The following is a 23,358-nucleotide window of genomic DNA, read 5'->3' as shown; positions in this document are numbered from 1 at the left end:
TCTAGTGAGAAATGTACCCTTAACTTTCATATTATCCATTCAGTTTATCTAAACGATCTGTAGTTTTTTCATTACAACAGACTTTCTTCTGCTGTTGCTATGACAACCTATGGATGCCAAAAAACTGCAAACCAAAAGCAGATAAATATCCATTTACTGACCGAGTGGATGTTGTAATTCTCTGATTAAAACAGTTCCTATTTTATCTCCTAACTGTGGTTGGGGGACACAGAGGAGGTCCTTCTTCTCCAGAGCTGATCAAGCAGCTTCTCCTCAAGTGTTAAATCCCAGAGACCTCATATAAAGGTGGAACCACACAGAAACAACAGGCTGAGCTTTATTATTATTACTTTATTAACTACCTGCACTGGAAACATAAACCTCCACTCAGGACTCAACACACACACATCTGCTCTACTGATGCACATGCATCGCCCAACAACATCACACACACCCACACGCACACACACACACTGAGATTATTTGGCTTCACCTTAAAGTGCACACAGTTAAAAAGAAAAACAACAGAAGAAGAATATAAATAGTAACTTTAATTAAGGTATGATAGGCTAAGTATGGTCAGAGTTATTTACAGGTAGTAAATGATGAATAGATAATGTAGAAAAAAATAATATTTGCACAGTATGAAATGTAACACTATTGCAGGAATATAAAATATACATATTGCACACCAATACCCACCCCATGTCTTTTTAGACATGGGGTGGGTTTGAATGTAGAGAAAACTTTATCAGCATCTCAGCATCAACCAGGACAAAACTGTTCAGTGTTTCCTCAGGTAAAGATAGACATTCAGAACTGTTAAAAACCATGATAGGATTAGATCAAATATTACATGTGATAGTGTTGATCTGTGCTTTGAAGTGGTCTGTAGACTGTTCACAGAGAATTTTATTACACTTTATTATCACTCAACTCCCGATACGATTCGATTCTCAATACTGGGTTCACGATACCATTCTCTCACGATTTATTTTACAAAATGGGACTGTAGACAAAATTTTTTTTAGGAAATACTGTATTATTTTCCTTTTATATTTCATTGTCAAAAGAATCTATGATAAACTATTCAAAACAATGCAATTTAACTAAAAATAAATCTTGAATGAAATAAATAAAGGAATAATACAAATGAAAATGAAGCCTATTAATTTAAATTCTGGTTCTATAATAAACAATGCAAAACTGCATAATAGTTCTTTTTCTTTTAAAAGTGCAACTGAAAATGTATTTTGTGCTTTAACAATTGGACTTTAAAAAAAAAAAAAAAACAGTGATTACACTGATTTACGTCATATTTGTTTGGACTAGCAGAGGGCGCTGGTAACAGTGGTCGGTTGGCATGCAGATATCTTGCAGTGAAGAAGAGAAGCTATGCTAGCAGACAGAGCTAATAGAAAAACGTGACTTTTACAGATATTCAAGTAATATTACAGATATTCTTTCGGTGCTTAAGGGGTAATGAATCATTTATTAACATATTTAAGAGTAGAGGGCGGCCAGAAAGAAAGTATTAGCAGACTCCGCCCGCCGCCTACACTTGTGGATAGCGTCCTCTGCTGGTTAAAAAAAGTACTGCGATTCAATTTTCAGAAAATCGATATCAACCGTGATACCTATGAATCGATTTTTAACTGCTTTACGATTAATCGTTACTGTGACCTGAGGTATTTAACTTAAAATAATCAATAACCAAAAAATAACTAAAGCACTAAGAAAGCCAAAGGACACAGAGATACGTTTGTAAAAAAAAAAGCAGAGACAGTGCTTTTAATATATGCAATTCAAGGTTTATTTAAAAGACCAGGAGTAAGCATAAAATATTAAAGTATTTATTTCTAGGGATTAACAGTGTAGGTTAAAATGGCCATATTAAAAGTACAATTAAAAGGTAAAACCTTGCAGACCCTGGGCCAGAACCAAAACGAAATCTGAAAAAAGGCAGATAAATATTAGAAAAGAACCAAACAAGAACGGCTGGAGAGGAGGAAGCCCCACCCCAAACAAAACAGACAATGCTACTCACAAACACACTAAATAACAAAAATCCCAAGTGCAAAACAGAAAACGGGCCAATTCCCCCTCCCAAGCACACCCAAGGGAAAAAAAACTAAAAGACCCAGGGACTGCTAAACATAACTGGTGCAGAGTTAAGGATTTCTAAAAAAATACCAAATGATACAAAAATAAACTCTAATTCAACCAAAAAGAAACCCTAAAAATGAACCCTAAACAAAACAGTAGCAGGCTAAAATCTGCAATTAAAATGGAAACAAACGTTAAAACCCAAATACAACAAATACAAACAAAGTATTAAAACGCTTGTCCCACCTTAAAGTTGCAATAAGAAACGGGGGAAATTAGCTGCCACCGGAGTTCTACAGAAGCTCTAAAACCAGAAAGGCAAGTTAAGAACAGATTAAAATGCTCAAATGAGGGAGAAGTTAAAAGCACACCTGTCACCAGCCAGCAGCAGTCAAGACTGATCGCCAGGTGCAGGGGAGACTTAAGTAGGCCACTTCCACCATGAGGCAGGAAGTGGCACTATTGGAGAAGGGGGCCCCCTGCTGTCTGCTACAATCTGTCCCCAGTTTGTCATCACCGTCCCGGTGATACCATGGCTAGTCCCAGGGCCTAAAATAAGCACTCACCATACTACTGGCACCACTGACCCGGGAGGCAGCAGCCCCACCTGACCTATGAGATGTCGTGACAGGGAGATGGTGCCGGTTCGGGTGCTGACCCGCTGTGGCCCGGGTTGTCCTCCTAGGGCTTTCTGGGAGCTGATGCGGAGGCTGACTTGAAGAACCTCCTGAGGGCTCAGAGACAGGCGGGTTATTAGGATGAAGGGGGGTACCTGCTTGTAAGGGCTCAGTGAAAGTGGTTGCCTCTCCAAGGGGTGGCCTGGTGACCACATAGAAACTCTCTTCCTCATTCTTCTCCGTCTCGCGCTGGACCTCGGGAGGCTGCGTGTTTGGGCTCTGAGGGCAGAGGTGGTCGGGCACAGGTTTCAACATGGAGCGATGAACAGTTCTTACCCTCTGGGGGTTTCCAATGGGTGCCACAGAGTAGACTGGTCCACCAGAACTTGGGGCTTGCACCACCACATGGATTTCTGGGCTCCACACATCCTGGATCTTCGAGCGGCCCCGTCGGCTGTGGTCCTGGAGGTATACAAACTGCTTCTCTTGTAGATCAGATGATTTTACCCCAGCATCATGCCGCTCCTTCCGGCGGGCCGCTGCCGCTTTCAGCCGTTGTTGTGCCCCCTCAAACGCCACCTGTAGTCTCTTCCGGTGCTCCTGAACCCAGTCCTCCACTCTACCCTCACTGGCCTCTGGAACCCGGCCAAGGAGGAAGTCGATGGGAAGATACGGTTCCTGCCCAAACGTAAGGAGATGTGGAGACTCACCGGTGGACTGATGGATAGTAGTGTTGTAGGCGAATGTGACTTGTGGGAGGTATTTGGACCAGTTCCGTTTCTTCTCGAGGGGCAGAGTTCTTAGCAGGTCGTGGAGCGTCCTGTTAAAGCGTTCACACTGACCATTTCCTTCAGGGCGATAGGGGGTGGTACGTGTCTTTTGGGTGCCATAGAGGTTGCAGAGCTGGCTGATGAGAGCGCTTTCAAAGTTCCTGCCCTGATCTGAATGCAGCCGTGTCGGGACACCGAACTTATAAAACCACTCCTGCACCAAGATGTGAGCCACAGTCGAAGCTCGCTGGTCCCTCGTAGCAACAGCCTGTGTAAACTTGGAAAAGACGTCCGTCATTACGAGTACATTTTCTGTACCGTCTTGTGAAGGTTCAAGTAAGGTAAAGTCAATGGCTAACACTTCATTGGGTCTGGACGCCAGCAGATGACCCATGGCCACTTTAGTGCGAGGAGCTGAGGCCTTTGCGAGAGTACAGCGCTCACAACTTTGGCCCCAATCCTTAATGTCCCTGTGCATAAGGGGCCAGTAGCATTTCTGCCTTACCAAATCTGTAGTTCTTTCCAGGCCTTGATGGCCATGTCCATGGTGCAGCTGCTGAAGTACCTCCTCTTTTAGACAGGCTGGTAGAAGCAGCTGGTACAGGTCCTCGCCTCCATCCGACCTCTGTGTGTGGCGATACAGCACCCCGTTCATCTCCTGTAGCCGGTCCCACTGTCGACACAACTCCAGCACCTGAGGGGAGAGATTAGCTCTGTCGGCCCGATCCGGGGGTCTCTGGTTACGCCAGAATGTTAAAAACGTCCCTAGTACTGTGTCAGCTTGTTGTAAGGCCATCAACTCCTCTGCTGAATGGGATGGAAAGGCAGAGATGGCGGCTTGGGTTACCTGGAGGACAGAGTTAAAAGGTACAGGTCTCGGAAGCGTTGGTGGAATGGCTGTACCAGGCAGGTATTGCTCCAGTGTCTCTGACGCTGGCCACCTCGACAGAGCATCAGCATTACCATTTGTTCAGCCTGACCTGTAACGTATGGTGAATTCAAACGACGCTAGTTGGGCTGCCCACCGCTGTTCTGTTGCCCCCAGTTTTGCCGTTTCCAAGTGACTAAGAGGGTTATTGTCTGTCCATACTATGCATTTTTGGCCAAGGAGGTAGTCACGAAATTTCTCAGTCATTGCCCATTTTAATGCCAGAAACTCTAATTTCATGGAGCTATAATTTGACATGTTTCTCTCCGTTGGTCTGAGGCCTCGACTGGCGTACGCTATTGGCCGCACTTTACCCTCATGCTCTTGTGAGAGCACGGCTCCGAGCCCATCGAAGCTAGCATCAATTTCCAAAATGAATGGCAGGGAAAAGTTTGCATAAGCAAGAACAGGCGCACTCACCAAGGTAGCTTTGAGATCATTGAAGCTCTTTTCGCATTCACCTGTCCAGCTGGCTGCCAGAAGTTGCTGCTTGGATCGACCTGGTACTCTTTGCATTTCCGCAATCAGCTGATGGAGAGGGCCTGCCATCTTTGCAAAGCCATTGACGAACCGCCGATAGTAGCTGGCAAAGCCTAAAAAGGATCTCAATTCCGTTGAAGTGGTAGGACGAGGCCAGCCAGCTACGGCGGTAATTTTGTCGGGGTTTGTGGACACTCCATCGGCAGAAATCACATGGCCAAGGTACTTCACTTCCTTTTTGAAGAAGTCACATTTTGACAGCTTTACCTTGAGGCCTTCTCGTTGCAGCCGGCTCAAAACAGCACCCAGACGCTGGAGGTGGTCATCTATAGAGGTGGAATAAACAACAACATCGTCAAGGTATAAAAGCAAAGATTGGCAGTGTTGGGATCCAAACATTCTCTCCATTAGCCTTTGGAAAGTGCTAGGTGCATTGCATAAGCCGAATGGCATCCTGTTGAACTCGAATAAACCAAACGGTGTGCAAAACGCAGTTTTCATTTTGTCGTGCTCGGCCACCGGGACTTGATTATAGCCGCTAGCAAGGTCTATGGTTGAAAACCATTTTTCACCGGACAATGCATCAATCCTGGGTAATGGAAAGGCATCTCTGCGTGTTTTGCTGTTGAGCTGTCTGTAGTCAACACAGAGGCGTATGGTGCCATCCTTCTTCTTGACAATCACAATAGGAGAGGCGTAGGGGCTACTACTCTCCCGGATCACCTGACTATCTAGTAGTTGTCGTATGTGGGCTGTAACCGCCTCATACTCTGAGGGGGGTATTCTCCTAAACCTCTGTCTGACAGGTGCATTATCGAGCAATGGGATCTCATGAGTAATGAGGTTTGTACAACCCAAATCACCTCCGCTAGTGGAAAACACGGAGCTGTACTGCCTGAGTAGACTCCTCACCTTGTCCTGCTCATTTGGAGGTAAAACGGACAGATCTAGACCATCTAAAGGGCTAGGCTGGGTACTCTCTGTACCTATCTGAGAGGAAATTGTGGCTCTCACCTGCTCGTTAGGGGACCCCACTACCTCAGTGACACCCTCTGGTAGACTCACAATGTCAGCTGGACTCAACATGCCTATGGGGATGCGTGGGTGGAGCGCAGCATCTGTGGTGCCTACATTTAACACTGGGATGTACGCCGTGCCTTGATGTACCGCGACCATAGCAGAGGCTATGACCACACCTGCTGGAATAGAACGCATACTGGTCAATGGTTCAAAAAGGCCAGACTCTAAGGGACCAAACCTGCCTTGAGGACATGTAGTCGGGACAATCTTAACTGTACCTGCAGGAATGCACACTGGTCTCCGACCTCGTACCCTCACCATGCCTATTTTAGGGCTCTCTCCCTCTACCTGGGCTCTCTAACAGTGCTGAAACGCATTAAACCAGGGGGAAGCGGCTCCTGTCACAACAGGGAGTTCGAACAGTGAGGGGCCATGCTGCTGGAAAAGCTCGTAACATTCTCTGATTACATTCATGCCCAAAATGCCTGGGACCTTAGGTTGGGGCAAATTGTTGGGAGGATCTCGCACCACTAAAACACAACGACCTGGTACAACCTTGTCTAGTACCTCAACATCTGCCTCCAAATAGCCAACATAAGGTATGTGAAACCCATTAGCTGCGTGGAGCTCAAGCCAATGGCAGGAGTTTAACTTTTCCTTGAAGTTACTTGCAAAAAAGCTTTCAGTGATGGTTGTTACCATAGATCCTGTGTCAAGGAGACATTCCAATTCCACCCCACCCAGACTCACTGTTACAGTGGGACAAGTTCCTATGAGTTTTGAGACTGCAATGTTGCTTCTAAAGCTAGGGCCAGAGGAGCTGGCTCTGCAACACAGAAGGAATTAGTTTTCCGTCTGCTGACTAGCTGATGTGGCCTGCCCCTGTTGAGGACAGGGGGGCCCTGTGCTCTGGCTATGCTGTGGCTGGCGACAGTTTCGGGCAATGTGACCGGGCCGTTGACATTGTCTGCAAATAAGTGGGCCACCTTGATTAAAACTAGGGGGTCTGTTACTTTGTAACTGCAACATATTTTGGGTTAGCAGGTTTATCTGCTCCTGTTGTTTAAACAACAATTCTTTAAGCTCAGCTAGGTCACCCTGAGATGTGACTGGGACACTCCCAGTCCCCGTAGCCTGAGAGCACTGAACGGCACAAAATGATTGTACGGACAGACGGCGCCCCCTAGGGTCTGAAGGTTGGCCCTCTTGCTCCCACCTAATTGCTTCACGTCTCACATCTAAAAGAGTGTAACCAGGGTGTAACCGAACAAGCCTCTTTAATTCCCTACGTAAAGATGGGTCAAGTACATTCTAAACAAATTGGTCTCTTAACAGAACAGCTGAATCCTGAAACACACCTGGAGCACTTTTGGTAACCTTTTCCTTTGCTTCTCCCTCAATATGATCATAAATAAAATAAGCCTGGTCAAGTGGCGAAAGGTACCTAGCCCGCATACTAGCCCGTACCTCCTCGACCCAGTCATTAATTCCAATGCCCGTACTCCCTCTAAAAGTGGGGCATTTACGCTCCCGAGGAATGTAAAGAATACGTTCACCGGTAGTAGAGTGTCCATGGCCAGAGGTGCGTCGAGTAGGGTTACCAGCAGAGTTTCGAGAGGAAGTACCCTCACCAGGGTCCTCCTGAGCAGCTGCTCGCTCCTGTCGTAAAAGTTCATTGTCCGTTTGTAGTCGTTTCACCAGATCCCTCAATTCCTGAGCTTCAGCGGCATCCATGTCTACTTCAGATGGAGATGAGAGCAGAAGCAGAATCAACCAAGTAGTCACAGGGTAGGTTCAGGTAGAGGCCAGGCCACGGTCCAACGCCGGGCCTGCTACTGTTTTGTATTTAGCTACTAAGCCCACAGCCTATGCACTACTGCACCAATAAATTACACAATTAAAAACACATGTCTCTGTTACAAAGTCCTGTCAACAACGCCACGATTGTGACCTGAGGTATTTAACTTAAAATAATCAATAACCAAAAAAAAACTAAAGCACTAAGAAAGCCAAAGGACACAGAGATACGTTTGTAAAAAATAAGCAGAGACAGTGCTTTTAATATATGCAATTCAAGGTTTATTTAAAAGACCAGGAGTAAGCATAAAATATTAAAGTAGCAGGCTAAAATCTGCAATTAAAATGGAAACAAACATTAAAACCCAAATACAACAAATACAAACAAAGTATTAAAACGCTTGTCCCACCTTAAAGTTGCAATAAGAAACGGGGGAAATTAGCTGCCACCGGAGTTCTACAGAAGCTCTAAAACCAGAAAGGCAAGTTAAGAACAGATTAAAATGCTCAAATGAGGGAGAAGTTAAAAGCACACCTGTCACCAGCCAGCAGCAGTCAAGACTGATCGCCAGGTGCAGGGGAGACTTAAGTAGGCCACTTCCACCATGAGGCAGGAAGTGGCACTATTGGAGAAGGGGGCCCCCTGCTGTCTGCTACAGTTACATCCCTATCGGAAAGTGTTTTTTTGCTGTAGTGGATAGAGGGAGACAAAATAAAAACTGTCAGTTGTTTTCAGGCTATTACAGTAACTGTTAAAGAAGTCACTGATAAGTCATTTATAAGTTATTATATTTATTATGATTATTTACACATAAAAACTATTTAAAAACCAATGAACAGTAATTTCTTACCATTTCATCTGTAGTAGTTAGAGAGGGACTTAATACTGATGATCTGTTGTTTTCATGTAGTAGAATGATATTTGAATAAGTTAATGATAAATAATAATAATGTCAATAATGACAATTCTTCAAAAAACAGAAAAATATGTTTTGTTAATATATGTGGTGTAGTAGATGGAGACCTACTACAGACCGTCAGTTGTTTAGTGCTCTATAGGCCTGGGGGGCATTTCAGGAGCTCCAGGTAACAACGATGTGACCAATACATAAGACTGGTCTTTTTTTGTCCCATGGTATCGAAAATGGTATTGAGTATTTTCCTGAGTATCGATATCAAGTTTGAAATTCTAGTATCGTGACAACTCTAGGTAAGAATACGTCCTTGTTAGTGGGAGCTCAGCGCTCTTACCGGGAGCTCCCGGTAATGACGATGTGACCGACACATAAGACTGGGCTAAGTGTTAACGCGAACCACTTCATGAAAGGAACAGACCAAGTAAAAACTACACAGCTTACCGTCATTAAACCACAAAGGGCCACAGATTTATTAATGGTCAGATTTAACACTTGTATGGAAAGATAAAAGCTAACATGTCACACTTTGTGTGAAATAAATTTTGGCATAAAACTATCGTCACTATTCATCCGTCCCACCTTCAAATGCAATGTTTTTTCTTACAAAAACTACAAAATGCTTTGGATAGCATGTCAACTGGCAAAACACCCGGTCCAGATGGTTTCCCTGCTGAATTCCTAAAACACTTCTGGTCAATGCTGGCTCCACTCTTTTTCAGAGTAGTAACAGAGATTAAAAATAAAGGTTACATAGGAGGTCACATGAATGCAGCGAATATTAAAATATTACTTAAACCAGACAAAAACCCCATGTTACCCTCAAGCTACCGTCCCATTTCACTTATTAAGACAGACATAAAAATGATTTCCAAAGCACTCACTTCCAGGTTAGAGAAAGTAGTACAGTCAATTATATACCAAGACCAGACAGGATTGATTAAAAATAGACACTCCACAGACAATGTTAGAAGACTGTTTAATTTGATCAACATGGCACAGAACTCTAAAAAGAAAACAATAATCTTGTCACTAGATGCAGAAAAAGCATTCGATAGAGTCAACCGGTCGTCCCTCCTTGCTGTCCTTGGCAAATTTGGCTTTGGAGAATCATTCATACAATGGATCTCCACCCTATACTCTAAACCTAAGGCCTCAAGAACCACTAACAAAATAACATCCCAAAGCTTCACACTGCAGACAAGGTTGCCCACTCTCACCTTTGCTTTTAGCAATATTTGTTGAACCTCTCTCAGCAGCTGTTCATCAGAATACTGTTATTAAAGGAATCCTCTCATCCATTTCAGAACACAAAATTAATGCTTATGTGGATGATATTTTACTCTGTTTGGAAGAACCCCAATCCTCATTGGAAGAAGTATTTAAATGAATAAACAGCTTCTCTAAATTATCAGACTATTCCATTAACTGGTCAAAATCATCAATCCTTGAAATTAACAAAAAATTCATGGAATCCGGCAAGCCAAAACCCACAATGCCCCTCCCCCACAAATACAATTAAATAAATTTGGCCTAAATATATCACCTAAATGAATTAACTAAACTGAACCTAGATCCACTGTTGAATAAAGTGACAGAAGACCTGCAGAGATAGAAGGATCTCCCCATCTCACTCCTTGGCAGAATAGCCTCAATTAAAATGAAAATCTTACCTAAAATAAACTATCTGTTCTCGATGATCCCACTGAAACCACCAACACAATGGTTCAAAAGATTAGATTCTGCATTTACAAAATTCTATGCCAGGAATAAAAAACCCAAAATAAGCCTTTCAACCCTTCAAAAAAATAAAAGCGAGGGTGGGTTGGAAGCCCCTAATTTCATGCATTATTACTTAGCAAACCAAATTTTATATTTCACAGAATGGCTAAAACCAAAAGAATACCACAACACCTGGCTAGAAATAGAACAGCTAGACTGCAAACATATTAAACTCTCTGATCTCCCTTTTATCACTGCGACCCTCAAATGTCATAACTGCTTTAAAAACCCACTGATTGCCTCCACCCTGACTGCGTGGTGGAAAGCCCTGGACATTACAAATGTTCAATTAAAAACTAGCATGCTGTCTCCAATCTGGCACAACCCTGACTTTAGAAACAGAAAAACACCGCTCTATCTAAAAACATGGGAAGATAGCGGAATTATTCATCTCCAAGACCTCTTCGAAAATGATAAGCTCAGGACATATAACAATCTAACCCAAACATTCAATATAAATAAAAGTAATTTTCTACAAGTAACAGGGACAATTAGGAAAAATACGGCAATAGATCTAATCACCTTGCAACCTCCAGAACGGGCTATATATGAAAAAAATCTCAACAAAAGCAAAAAACTCTCAACAAAAGCAAAAAACTCTCAACAAAAGCAAAAAAACTCTCAAAAATATACAGAGCACTCTTGAACACTAACTCTAATCACTTACTAATCTCTGAATGGGAAGCTGAACTCTCAATCACCACGAACACCGATTTCTGGACAGAAATTTGTTGTAATACTTTTAAGCTGACTAAAAAAACAAATCTTCAGTTAATTCAATACAAGGTCCTCCACAGATCCCACATTACCCAACAGAAAATGTATAAAATGGGCTTCTCCCCAACAGACATCTGCTCTCAGTGCACCCAGGGAACTATTGATTCTTATTTACATGCCGTATGGCTTTGTTCGCCAGTTCAACAGTTTTGGTTTCTAATCACTCAAAAACTGTCCTCCATTTTGGACTGCAGGATTCCTCTGTCTCCAAATCTATGTCTTTTAGGAGACCTGACGATGCTTGATATTCCAGCAAACCAATCGCAATCCATCCTTGCGGCACTCGCAATAGCAAAAAAAACAATATTAGTGAATTGGAAAGATAAAAAAATCATTAAGCATAAACCAATGGCGAAATCTCCTCATGGAATTTATTTCCATGGAAAAGATGTCTGCTCTCAGAAAAAAAAAACAACCTGCTTTGAGGAGCGTTGGACTCCTTTACTAATTGCATTGAATCTTGAATTTTCGTTTTTTAGCCTGATCTAGCCTGCAAGCGACTGCCAGCAGCTACTCTTGGGGGCGGCGCTTGCGTCCTGGGTTGTTGGGTGGCGGGGTGTTGCGGTGGGTCGCTCTGCCAGCTGGTCTGGGTGCCTTGGCCTGGTTCCCTGGGGCGCGCCTTTGCTTTTGGTGCCCCCCCTTTCCCTCCCCGGGGGCTCACTTGGGGGACCGCCGGGGCCGGCTTGTGTAGTTTCGGGGGGGAGGGAAAGGTGAGCTGTGGGCCCTCGACTGCGCTGGGGCCTTCCCTGGGTCATGCTGGGTGGGTGGGTGTGTGTGTGGGGGCGCGGCCGGTGGCTCCTGTCCTGGCGGATCCGAGTCGGGGGTGGTTGGTCTGCTGGCTGGGGGCGACTGGCCTTGTGGGTGCCGTGTCTGGGCGGGGGTGTGTCTTTGTGTTCGGCGTCTGGAGGCGCGCTCCCCCGCTGTCTGCCCGGGGACTGGCCGCGGGTCAGCGAAGCACCGCGCCGCCTTGGGTGGGGTGGGGCTGGTGGCTGGGGCCCACTGTCCTCCGGGCTGTGCTGGCGTTAGGGGTGTCTCGTGTCGGCACGTGGGTGATTGGGGGTGGCCTTAGCTGAGGCTGGGGCGGGGTCGCTTGGTGCTCCGGGATGGAGCTGGGGGCGGCTCGAGCTGTTCCGGTGGTTAGGGTCGGTATCGGCCGCGTGGTGGGTCTGTCCTGCTATCTGCGGGCTGGCGGGTGGGTGGGTTCTGCGCCTTTGGCTGGGGGCTGCTGCTCCACATCTGTTATGTGCCAGTGGGGTGCCTCTCTCCCGCGGTGGTGGCCGCCGGTCACTCTTGCGCCGGGGGGGGGCATTGCCCCGTGGGTTGCGCTGTCTGGTGGGGGGCGGGGCCTGGGCTGCTGTTATTGCGCCCTGGCTCCGGGCCCGCGGGCGGGCACCCGTCGGCTGCCCATTCGGCACGGCTCTGGCTGTCTGCTGGGCGTGGGCCTTGGCTCCTCTGCTGGGGTCTTGGGCGGGGGGCTCTCTGGGCTCTCCCCTCGGGGGGTTGGGTGCTTGGGTGTGGGTGGGTGGCGTGCTGGCGGGAGGCCTTGTGGTTGGGGGTTGGGGTCGGTGGCGGGATGCGCTGGCTGGGTGCTCGGCTGCTTGGGGCTTCCTCGGATGAGTGTGTGGGGGGCAGTGGCTGCATCTCTGCCTGGGATCTCGGGGGCATCTGGGGGGCTGCTCGGCCGTGGGGGGGGCTGGGGCTCCTTGGCCCCCGCTCTTTCTGCTGGCCTGGCTGTATCTGCAGGTCCTGGGCAGTTCCTGGGTTTGCAGTGGCAGTTTTTGCACATATACTGGTCTACGATGCACTGGCACACCTTGGGATGTGGGATGAAATTCATACTGGGCTTAACTTTAGACACGTTAATCCCAAATGCCTTCTTTGGGTGTTGCCATTCGCTCCTTCCTCCTGTCCACAGCCACCACCATTATAGCTAAGCTGCACACTTGTCACCATACCGGCTTGATTACACAACATAATAAGCACAATACAACTTCACATCTCACCCTCACTGTAAAACAATCTATTCTTCCCCACCTTTTTCTATTTCCTACCTTGAGTCTCTCCTTCATGCTCCCTTTCCCCTCCCCCTCCACCTAGTTGTAACACTGCTCTCCCTTTTTACATCCTCCCTATAATAAAAGATTTCTTACCCTTCCTTAGGGAGGGCTGGTGATGGTATAAATAAAACAAATTAATTTATTTTATTGCAGTAACAAAACATGCATTGCTGTCTCATAATGATTGCACTTCTTGTAGTGTTGCCCTTTGACAGCATGTGCAGACAAGTGAAAAAAAGAAAAAAAGTTTTAAATCACTGGTAAAATAACTAAACCAACAAAAACACTATTCTGGAAGAAAAAAGAGATTTTAATTGTGTGGGAACAGATTCATTTAACCACCAATGTGCAATTTAAATTTGCATGTTTTATGTGTGGCAAGAAATGAGCAATTAGGATGTGTTGATCACATGATCATGTGTTATCAAATTTAAGTTACTTTTTGTAGACTTTAAAATAAAAGAATATTCTTTATATAACATTGTGTTCATGTAAACTGAGATGTGTAAGAATTTGAAGATGAAAGATACTGTTTTATTTCTTGATGTCAATTTTAAACTGTTTTTAAGTTGCCATTTACATGTTCAATAAAAATTAAGTGAAAATAAATCAAACATTATTCTATATATTTTTAACTGTGGAAATGCGTTTCCCACTCTGGCCGTTTCAAACACCGTCTAAACTGGCCAAAAACTACACAAATCATCACTGACTTCAAAATTAGAGCTGACCAGTGCCCGTTTAACTTCTGTCTGTAAAGCTCAGTTAATTTCTTATAGCGCAGCTATGCTCCATAAAAACATGAGTTAGCTTCAATCAGCGTCACCTGCTCAGAGTATTTAAACATCTTATCAGAGCTACAGAAGATCTGTGGATAAAGTTGTTCTGTTGTTGTGCACTAGACCATCGATACCAGCGATTGTAGAACCTGAAACATCATAGATTAATGAGAACTTCTGATACTGTCAAATATTCTGACCCCTAGTGGTGAAAAAACACTTATTACACGTGATGTGTTGCACGTTTATTTTTGTTTAACTAGTACAGTGCCCGTCGGAAGTATGTATTCATGTGGGAGCATAAGGGGTATATTTGCGGGTGTAAAATGTGGGTGCAATTTTCCTGGTTTGATTCTATGGGACATGTGCATGACTTCATCACTTTTATATTTTTTTGTATGGTGTATTTTTCTGTAATGTATGTTTTTTGGAGTCATGTGTATTTGTGTATCTTTCTGTTGTCTTTTTGTGCATAAATGTTTGCTGTTTTTCAATTTGTTTTTTTTGTAATGTATTTTTTTTTAAGTCATGTGTATTTTTGTATAATTATTGTTTTTGTAGTGTGATTCAGGAGTAATTTTGTTTATTTTTTGTATAAATATTTAGTTTTGTGTATCTTGAGCCATTTTCATATTTTTGTTGTATTTTTCTGTAAATGTATGTTTTTTGAAGTCGAGTACAGTGCCCGTCGGAAGTATGTATTCATATAGTGGGAGCTTAAGAATAGTTGTAGCACTATGAAGGGGTATATTTGCAGGTGCAAAGTAAAATAGCGTGTGTAATTTCCCTGGTTTAATTCTATGAGACATGCGCATGATGAATGTGTTTTTTTTTTTTTTAACTCATTTTTATATATTTTTTCGTTTGGTGTTTTTTTCTGTAATGTACAGTGCCCGTCGGAAGTATGCATTCATGTGGGATTATAAGTATTTAGTTTAGTTTTGAGTCATTTTCATGTTTTTGTTGTCGTTTGGTGTATTTTTCTGTTGTCTTTTGTGTAATTTTTGTATAAATATTTAGTTTTGTGTATTTTGAGTCATTTTCATATTTTTTGTTGTCGTTTAGTGTGTGTGCCTGCCTTACTTTCACTAAACTTATCTATAGTTAGGTGTAGTGGCAGGTGTGTCGTGAGTGAAGCTGCAGTAATCATCAGACGGGCTTAACTATGTAGCACCGTTTACTCAACACTACAGCCACTACCACCCAATGGACGGGTGTCGTGACACAGACTGTAACTGGACTAACGCCCAATTTTTCAGTTTTTTATTTGTTAAAAATGTTTGAAATATCCAATAAATTTCGTTTCACTTCATGATTGTGTCCCAGTTGTTGTTGATTCTTCACAAAAAAATACAGTTTTATATCTTTATGTTTGATGCCTGAAATGTGGCAAAAGGTCGAAAAGTTCAAGGGGGCCGAATGCTTTCGCAAGGCACTGCACATATAGATGGAGCGCTAGCGCCCCCTCACACCCTGAGGTGAAAAGCTGAATAGGTTTCATTTCGAGGCCGACCAAAAGTGAAATAAAATTTAAATAAACATTTTGAAATGACCAAATTACTCCAAAATAACAGATACACACGCTCGGGGTATTTGGAACCCGTCGACCGAGTTTCAGGTCGAACTCGCGCCGCGTCGGGTAAATATTTGCTCCACACACACACACACACACACATCCAGACGTCTCTTGCTTTTATAGGTAGATATCAAAGAAGAAAAATTTGTATCAAATCCATATATGTAGCATTATTATCTGTGTACCCTTTGTTATTTGGTTCTTCTGTTTTAAAACCAAATCAAAATAAATAAACCATGTGGTTATTTTTGTTTTACACAAATGCATCATATGCCTCTTAAAATACATTTTTATACTTAGTTATATAACAGTGTGGCATCAATAACATGCCAATGTTTTCTCCATCTGGTTACACTTTGTTACAGTGAAATTAACTGTTTTTAAAGCCATATTTTTATTATTATTAAAAACATATTACACCATAGTAATTTAAAAAAAACTACTAGATACTTATTATTACTCACACAATTCAAAATCTAACATTTGTTAAATGTTACAAAATGGTGTTTAAACTGTTTATTTAATGTCTGATACCTGAAAGACCTTAAAAATAAAATGGTCAAATCATATTTCTGTTGTTTTTAGAGAGTTGATAAACAAGTAAATGATTGTGTGAGATGGGAATATGATATCACATCTAATCAATCACAGGCTTGTGAAACTAATCAAATTCGTATCGTGACAGACTTTGTGACATCGACAAACATCGTATTGTGATGAAGGTAATGATTTACACTCCTACTAATAACTATATCTCTAACTCAAGTAAACAAACATTCCATTTGTTTTCATGCTTAGTTATTCTCTTGTTATTTGTTGCTATGATAGTTTCTAGCATATACTGATGATAAACTCTATTATTAAAGTGTTTTATACATATATTTGATACAGTTTTAGCTTTAAAAACAGACATTTTACCCAGCAGGACAATCAGATTCAAAAAGTCTTTACATTTACCTTCAAAAACACAAAATATTCTGTGGTGTGATTCACAAAACAATATCTATAGACCTTAACCATGACTGTACATTGACCCAAAACTTAGCCACATGTGGACAAAAATAAAACACATGCATCAGCCACTCCTTGTTGCACTAAAACATTAAAACATTTAGCAAATATCATATACTATATGTTGTCGACTGCTATTTTTGAAAGACTACATTTTGTTGAATTCTAAAAAAAAAATGGGTTGTGATTTCATGACCGTGGCAAAATGTGGGTCACAGGGTGAGACCAGTTGAGAACCCCTGGTTTACAGGATAATACTGCTTGTACAATATTAATCTACAATATCTATAGTTTCAGAGAACAAACCATCATAATTTAATTTATACTCAAAAAATTTCCTCTGGAATCCATTAAATCATCCACAGACCAAATCCTTCAGGCTGTAACTACTTTATTCACTCTTAAATCACCATTTAACACATTTATTCTGACTGGTTTGTTTTTAAAAGTTTATAAAAAGTTGTATGTGACGTCAGCGCAACAGTTGGGTGGTTGCCAGGTTGAATATTTTTCCGCTGATTGTGAGATTATAAAATAACTAATTTAGGGATTAAACAGTTTAACGTTGGTTAAAGGTGATATTTATGTTTTATTTGTGTTACACCCGGTTAGGATTAGCGATACAATAAGCAGTCAAAATAGGTAGAGAAATAGAATCTTTATTATTGAGACAATTTCATAATGATTAATAAGCCTCACCATACCAAACTCCCAGTTCAGCTCTCAACTGTGACAACAGGATTGGGGGGATAAGGTCTCACACACCAACACACTGCACTTCAAATATTCCTTTTGCTTAAAGTTCACACACGTGAATATGCACGGCACACTTACACCCTTAGGGCCCTATCTGTAGGCCTGACTGAGAGCTTACTAGGTATTGGTGGCAAGGGGGGGGGAGCACAAGTTCAAAATAAAACACAAAAAAATGAATAAATAAAAGAAAAAAATAAGAACTAGCCCACCCCACGGGCAAAACCCAGCTATTTGCCCTCAACCAGCTCACGTGTCAGGGTGGACTAGAACAAAAAAACAGAACCCAACTAATGAACAAAACAAATAAATTATTCCCAGCAAGAGCAGCGTATGGACCCCGATGCTCTGCAAAGAAAACATTAATAACCATAAAAACACTTTAATACAGAAACATTAAAACATATCAATAAAAGATGAACTACAAACAAACTTTAAAAATACCTGGCCCGTCGGTAGTCTACCAACAACCAGCCGTTTTCACTCAAGCAGTAAATAAACAGGGAAGCACATCTGAAATAATAAAATGGTAAATGTCATGTGCTAGACAATAACACAACACACCATATACACAACAAACAGCATTTCCTACCAGCTTTTTCCTGCATGCTCATGTGGAACAAGGTGTGCACATGCTCCATTCCACTGTCCTCCTACCCACAGCTGAACAACCTGTTCTTCCTCCTGCAGGTCACTATTTGTAGTGTTTTTAATTAGTGCACCTACCTAACACCTGTCACATATTACCCCCAAAAAAATGCATCGACGCCCCGACGATGAAATGATTCCAGAATAAAACCACTAACATACCATGTCATTAGTAATACAGTTATTATGAAACATTAATGTAATGATTCTAGTCCCACAGATTGCGGCAAATGATATGGATTGGTATGTTTGCCTGCAGTAATCCTAGTAGATCTCCGAAGGCCCTCTGAGACTGGGGGGTCGTTTGGTTCTATACACCGTTCTTCTCCCACATCAACCTCAACCTCTGGGCAAAGTTCAGACTCAGACTCCTCACTGTATGATTCGGAAAATGGCAATTCTGAAGGTTCAGGATTTCCTTCCCCCTCACCTCCTACATCAACCCTCTCTTCAACTAAACCCTGGCCTGTGTTCGACCTCAGTCCACCTGTGGGCATACCTCTCAACTCAGTGCGATGCACTTGACGTACTGGACCATCGTGGACTGCAGGGGTGATAGAGTAAACAACACCACGCTCGGGGGGACACCGGACTACTTGGTAAAGGGTCGAGTCCCATACATCCTGTATCTTATTCCGGCCCTTCACCCCATGGTTACGAACATAGACAAGGTCTCCCTCACTTAATGATGGATCCCTTGTTTCATTTTCCTGTCTCTGGTCCCTGCATTGTTTCCTTGCAGCCAGCCGCTGTTGTACATGACTATATGCCTCCTCAAGTAACTCCTGATGTTCCTGCACCCAACTGTCCCCCTGGCCTTCCTCAACCTCCTCTACATCGGCGCCCAGCAGAAAATCTACAGGCAAACGAGGCTGTCTGCCAAACATTAAAAAGTAGGGAGTCATGCCAGTGGACTGATGTACTGTAGTGTTATATGCATAAGTTAACTGGGGAAGGTGTCGTGGCCAGTATCTCTTCTGGTCTGGGCGCAGTGTACGTAACAAATCATGCAGCGTACGATTAAATCGTTCACATTGGCCATTACCCTGAGGATGGTATGGAGTAGTGCGGCTCTTCTGCACCTTGTATACTTTACACAGCCGTTGGATCAGATTACTCTCAAAGTTTCTTCCCTGGTCTGAATGGATGCGATCAGGGGGGCCAAACAAATGAAACCAATGCTTCACCAGCACATCCGCTACTGTACTGGCCCGTTGATCTTTGGTGGGAATTGCCTGGGTGTATTTAGAAAACACATCTGTTAGGACAAGTACATGTTCTCTACCATTTGAGGCTGGTTCTAAGACAGTAAAATCTATGGCCAGAATTTCATGTGGACGAGAAGCCTTTAAGCTACCCATAAAAGGCTTAACCTTGGGTTGCACAGCTTTAGCCAGAACACATCTTCCACATTGCTGGCACCATTTCTCTACATCTTTATACATGTTTGGCCAATAACAACGGGAATGCACTAATTGTAGTGTACGTTCCACCCCCTGATGACCATGATTATCATGCAACTGGGTGAGAACATTCTCCATTAAACACTGAGGCAATACAAGCTGATAATTCGCCCTCCCCCCATCGGGAGAACTGAAACTACGGTATAGCACCTTACCATCTTCCTTTAAACGTCCCCACTGACGAGCGAGCTCTCTAGTGCCTTTGCTAAATCTCTCTCTCTCTCTCGGATCAGGTGGCCTGGCTTTTCTCCAACAGGCTAAAAATGGTCCTATGACTGGATCTTGCTCCTGCAGTTTAGCTAAACTCTCCTTAGAACAACCTGGAAGGACAGAAATGTCAGATTGGATAAAAAAACTCCCTTCCTCAAACTCCCTTTCCTCCAAGTCCTTGGCTGCACTGGGCTCACTATATTGGCGAGACAAAGCATCAGCATTCCCATTTCGGGCCCCTGGACGATATTTTAAAGTGAGATCAAAAGAAGCTAGCTGGGCTGCCCACCGCTGCTCCACAGCCCCAAGTTTTGCTGTATCAAGGTGCTTAAGGGGGTTGTTGTCAGTATACACAGTACAAGAGCCTCCCAACAAATACTCCCTGAACTTTTCAGACACTGCCCACTTAAGAGCAAGGAATTCTAACTTCATGGAGCTATAATTCTGCATGTTCTTCTCAGCTGTTCTAAGTGCCCTACTAGCATAAGCGACAGGCCTAAGCCTCCCTCCATGTTCCTGGGAAAGTACTGCTCCCAGCCCTGCATGACTTGCATCTATCTCCAATATAAATGGTCTGTGGAAGTCGGCGTAAGCCAACACTGGGGAAGAGACTAATGCATTCTTAAGCTGACTGAATTTCTCTTCACACTCTGCGGTCCAGACTGACGCTAATGGCTTTTTGGGAGTCCTACCCTTCTTTGCACCTGGGCTTAGCTGTGCCACCACGTGATGCAAAGGAGCAGCCATTTTTGCAAATCCTGCAATGAAACGCCTGTAATAACTGGCAAAACCTAAAAATGATCGCAGCTCGGCCAAATTAGTTGGGGTCTTCCAGCCTCTCACCACCTCTACCTTATCTGGGTCTGTTGCAACTCCATCAGCTGACACTACGTGGCCCAGATATTTCACCTGCTTCTGAAAAAAATGACACTTTGAAAGTTTTACTTTAAGTCCTTGCTTCTGCAGCCTAGAAAAGACCTCCTCCAGCCTCCCCAAATGTTGCTGAATGGAGGAAGAGAACACAATGACATCATCAAGGTACAATAAGACAGATTGATAACGGCAGTCTCCAAACATCCGCTCCATGAGACGCTGAAAAGTACTGGGAGCATTGCACAATCCAAATGGCATCCTATTAAACTCAAATAGCCCAAATGGGGTGCAAAATGCAGTTTTCACCCTGTCCTTTTCAGTAACCTCAACTTGGTTATAGCCACTGGCTAAATCCAAAGTAGAGAACCACTTAGCTCCTGCAAGCCCATCTAATGACTCTTCAATCCTCGGCAAAGGAAACGCATCCTTCCTTGTTTTAGCATTTAGACGACGATAGTCCACACACAATCTAATTCCACCATCCTTCTTTTGGACCAGTACAATAGGGGATGCATACGGACTACAACTTTCACTAATTACCTGGCTGTCCAACAATTGTTTAATATGGGCTCTCGCCATCTCATACTGTGAGGGAAGGATGCGACGGTATGGCTGCCGTACAGGAGTGTCATCGAGCAGGGGGATTTCATGCTTAATCAAGTTAGTGCAACCCAAGTCAGCTTCATCTTTTGCAAACAAAGAGTGGTATTTATTTAACAATGCTGCAGCTTGCTGTTGCTCCGCACTGTTCAGTCCCTCGAAAATAGGCATGTCCCAGCCCTCCCCTTTCATGTCCTGAACGCCGATCGGAGACACAGAAGCTGTACACTCATTATTATGAGCACTGCTACCAAAGTCAACATGGGGGGTATGCTCAGATGATATAGTTGCCATACTTACTGTTGCTATAACCCTGCGTGGAATCAGCCAAATGTCAGAATATCCTACGTTAGTTACTGGTACATGTACTACTCCTCTTTCAGACACCACCAAGGCAGGTGAAACTAGCAGCCCCTCTGGAAGTGCACCCTCCTCTGGCCTTAATGGTTCTACTAAAAACTCCATGTTTTGCTGTGAGGGAGCCTTTGGACATGTAACTGGGATCATGGTTAATGTACCCGCAGCAACACAAAGTTTGCTCTTACCTTTCACTCTCACTTTGAACGGGTCCTGAGAATTTGCTATCGTCTCTTCCACTTGGCAATGTCTGAGAGCTCGTCTCCACTCTGGAACCTCTGTTATCATAGGGGCGTCAAAAAGAGTGGAGCCATACTGCACAAACAACTCATAGTAGAATCCTTTGATCACATTCATTCCCAGGACTCCTGGAGTCTGCATTTTCTTATACTGCATGTGAGAGTCTTCTGGATCTTTCACTACAAGGACCCCCCTGCGTGGAACACTTTTTCCAAGTATAGTAATGTCCAGCTCCAAATAGCCGAGATATGGCAATTCCAGGCCATTCCCAGCCCTAAGATCTAACCACCCACAATCCTGTAACTGTACATTAGTTAGATGGCCAAAATACTCATCAAAAAAACTCTTTGTAATAGTTGTAACCATCGATCCAGTATCCAACAATGATGGAACCACAATTTCCCCCATTTGGACTTCCACTACAGGGCACTTGCTCACCAGTGCAGACATAACAGTTGGATTGGGTTCTGAATCACACTTTGTTTCTAGATGTGTAAGACTTTGCTCACTAATGAGTTCTTGTTGTTCCAATTGTGTTGTTCTTTGTTCAGAGTGGGTCGCTTTAGGGAGGATGGCAGTACAGTAACGTGCTATGTGGCCCCTTTGATCACACCGAAAACACCGAGGCTTCCCATCAAAGGTTCTTTTAGCTTTCGATGGGGGCGGAGCCCCAAACTCTTGCTTTGAGGGTTGTAGTGCTTTCATTAGCACATCTAGCTGCCTCTGTTGAGCTTCAATAAGGGCTTTAAGCTCAGAATAACCAGGCTTACTTTCAACTGGCTCACGAGATGCTTCTGCCTGAACTTCATTGGAGAAAAGTGACTGGTTATTCTTTTGCTTAAAAGACTGCCCTTCACACTGTACTGTCCACTGAACACCCTCCCTACGTACATCACGAATTGTCCACTCCGGGTTCAAGCGAACCTTATCTCTCAACCTTACACTCAGACTGTAGTCTCTAACACCTTCACAAAATTGGTCACGCAGATCTCTCTGAGATTTGGGTTTAGTATGGATGTCTAATGCTACAATCTGATCCATTAGAGACATTAGCGCATGAGAATAGTCCAACAATGACTCTCCCTCACGCTGTTTACGATTAAAAAACCTGCGCTGAAGGGAGATTGCAGAGTGTGAACATCCATATACTTCTCTCAGAATAGTGAATATACCATTAACAGTCTCTCTTTCCTCTTTAGGAAGATATTTAACCTCTATGCGAGCTGCCCCTTCCAAATGGTTATACACACAATTAGCTTTTTCTTTTTCGGTAGGTTTCAATTGGATATGATTTTCAACCAGTTCAATCCAGTCTTCAAGCGTAGGAGAATCAGCTCTGTCCAGGTTGCCAGAAAACTTTGGTACCTTCTCACTTTGTTGAATGTAAACCACCCGAGTCCCCCCTTCAGTCTCAGTAGCAGTTGATTCAACCCTGTCCATTTCACTGCTCGATGGCCCAGGTGGAGACACGGTTGAATGTAGCCTCCCCAGCTGCTGCTCCAGTTCTTGTATGTACTGCGCCAAGTCCTCTCTCTGAGTCTCCTCCATGATTTGGGAGAGCTTAGACGACAACTGCGCCTATGGATCCTCACGTGGTTCT

The 23,358-nt window shown here is 43.5% G+C and overlaps 1 protein-coding gene and 1 long non-coding RNA gene across 2 annotated transcripts; both read right to left on the bottom strand.

The window, feature by feature from the left end:
• Nucleotides 1-2,642: 2,642 nt before the first annotated feature.
• Nucleotides 2,643-21,351, bottom strand: LOC114460741 (uncharacterized). Its single transcript, XM_028442650.1, has 3 exons — nucleotides 18,269-21,351; nucleotides 4,503-6,097; nucleotides 2,643-3,659 (listed from the first exon to the last, which is right to left on the bottom strand). The coding sequence occupies exons 1-3, from the start codon at nucleotides 21,330-21,332 to the stop codon at nucleotides 2,643-2,645; spliced, it is 5,676 nt and encodes a 1,891-aa protein (XP_028298451.1). The 5' UTR covers nucleotides 21,333-21,351.
• Nucleotides 17,584-18,000, bottom strand: LOC114460724 (uncharacterized). The gene is made up of 3 exons (XR_003673723.1): nucleotides 17,960-18,000; nucleotides 17,812-17,880; nucleotides 17,584-17,715 (listed from the first exon to the last, which is right to left on the bottom strand). It is a non-coding gene; the product is annotated as an uncharacterized LOC114460724 (long non-coding RNA).
• Nucleotides 21,352-23,358: the final 2,007 nt, after the last annotated feature.

This window comes from Gouania willdenowi, unplaced genomic scaffold (assembly GCF_900634775.1).
Source record: "Gouania willdenowi unplaced genomic scaffold, fGouWil2.1 scaffold_62_arrow_ctg1, whole genome shotgun sequence".
NCBI classification, from domain to species: Eukaryota; Metazoa; Chordata; class Actinopteri; order Blenniiformes; family Gobiesocidae; genus Gouania; species Gouania willdenowi.
Note: the sequence above shows the minus strand (reverse complement) of the source record. Positions and strands in the feature narration are given on the sequence as shown.

Bases quoted from the DNA above. Each gene is read 5' to 3' on its own strand.
- LOC114460741 (XM_028442650.1), bottom strand. From the start codon at position 21,332: ATGCCTATTTTCGAGGGACTGAACAGTGCGGAGCAACAGCAAGCTGCA. The intron at 6,098-18,268 runs GCAAACATACCA...CTATTCCAGCAG, and splicing joins ATCTACTAGGATTACTGCAG to GTGTGGTCATAGCCTCTGCT. The intron at 3,660-4,502 runs GCGTCGTTTGAA...CATTCAGATCAG, and splicing joins AGCGGTGGGCAGCCCAACTA to GGCAGGAACTTTGAAAGCGC.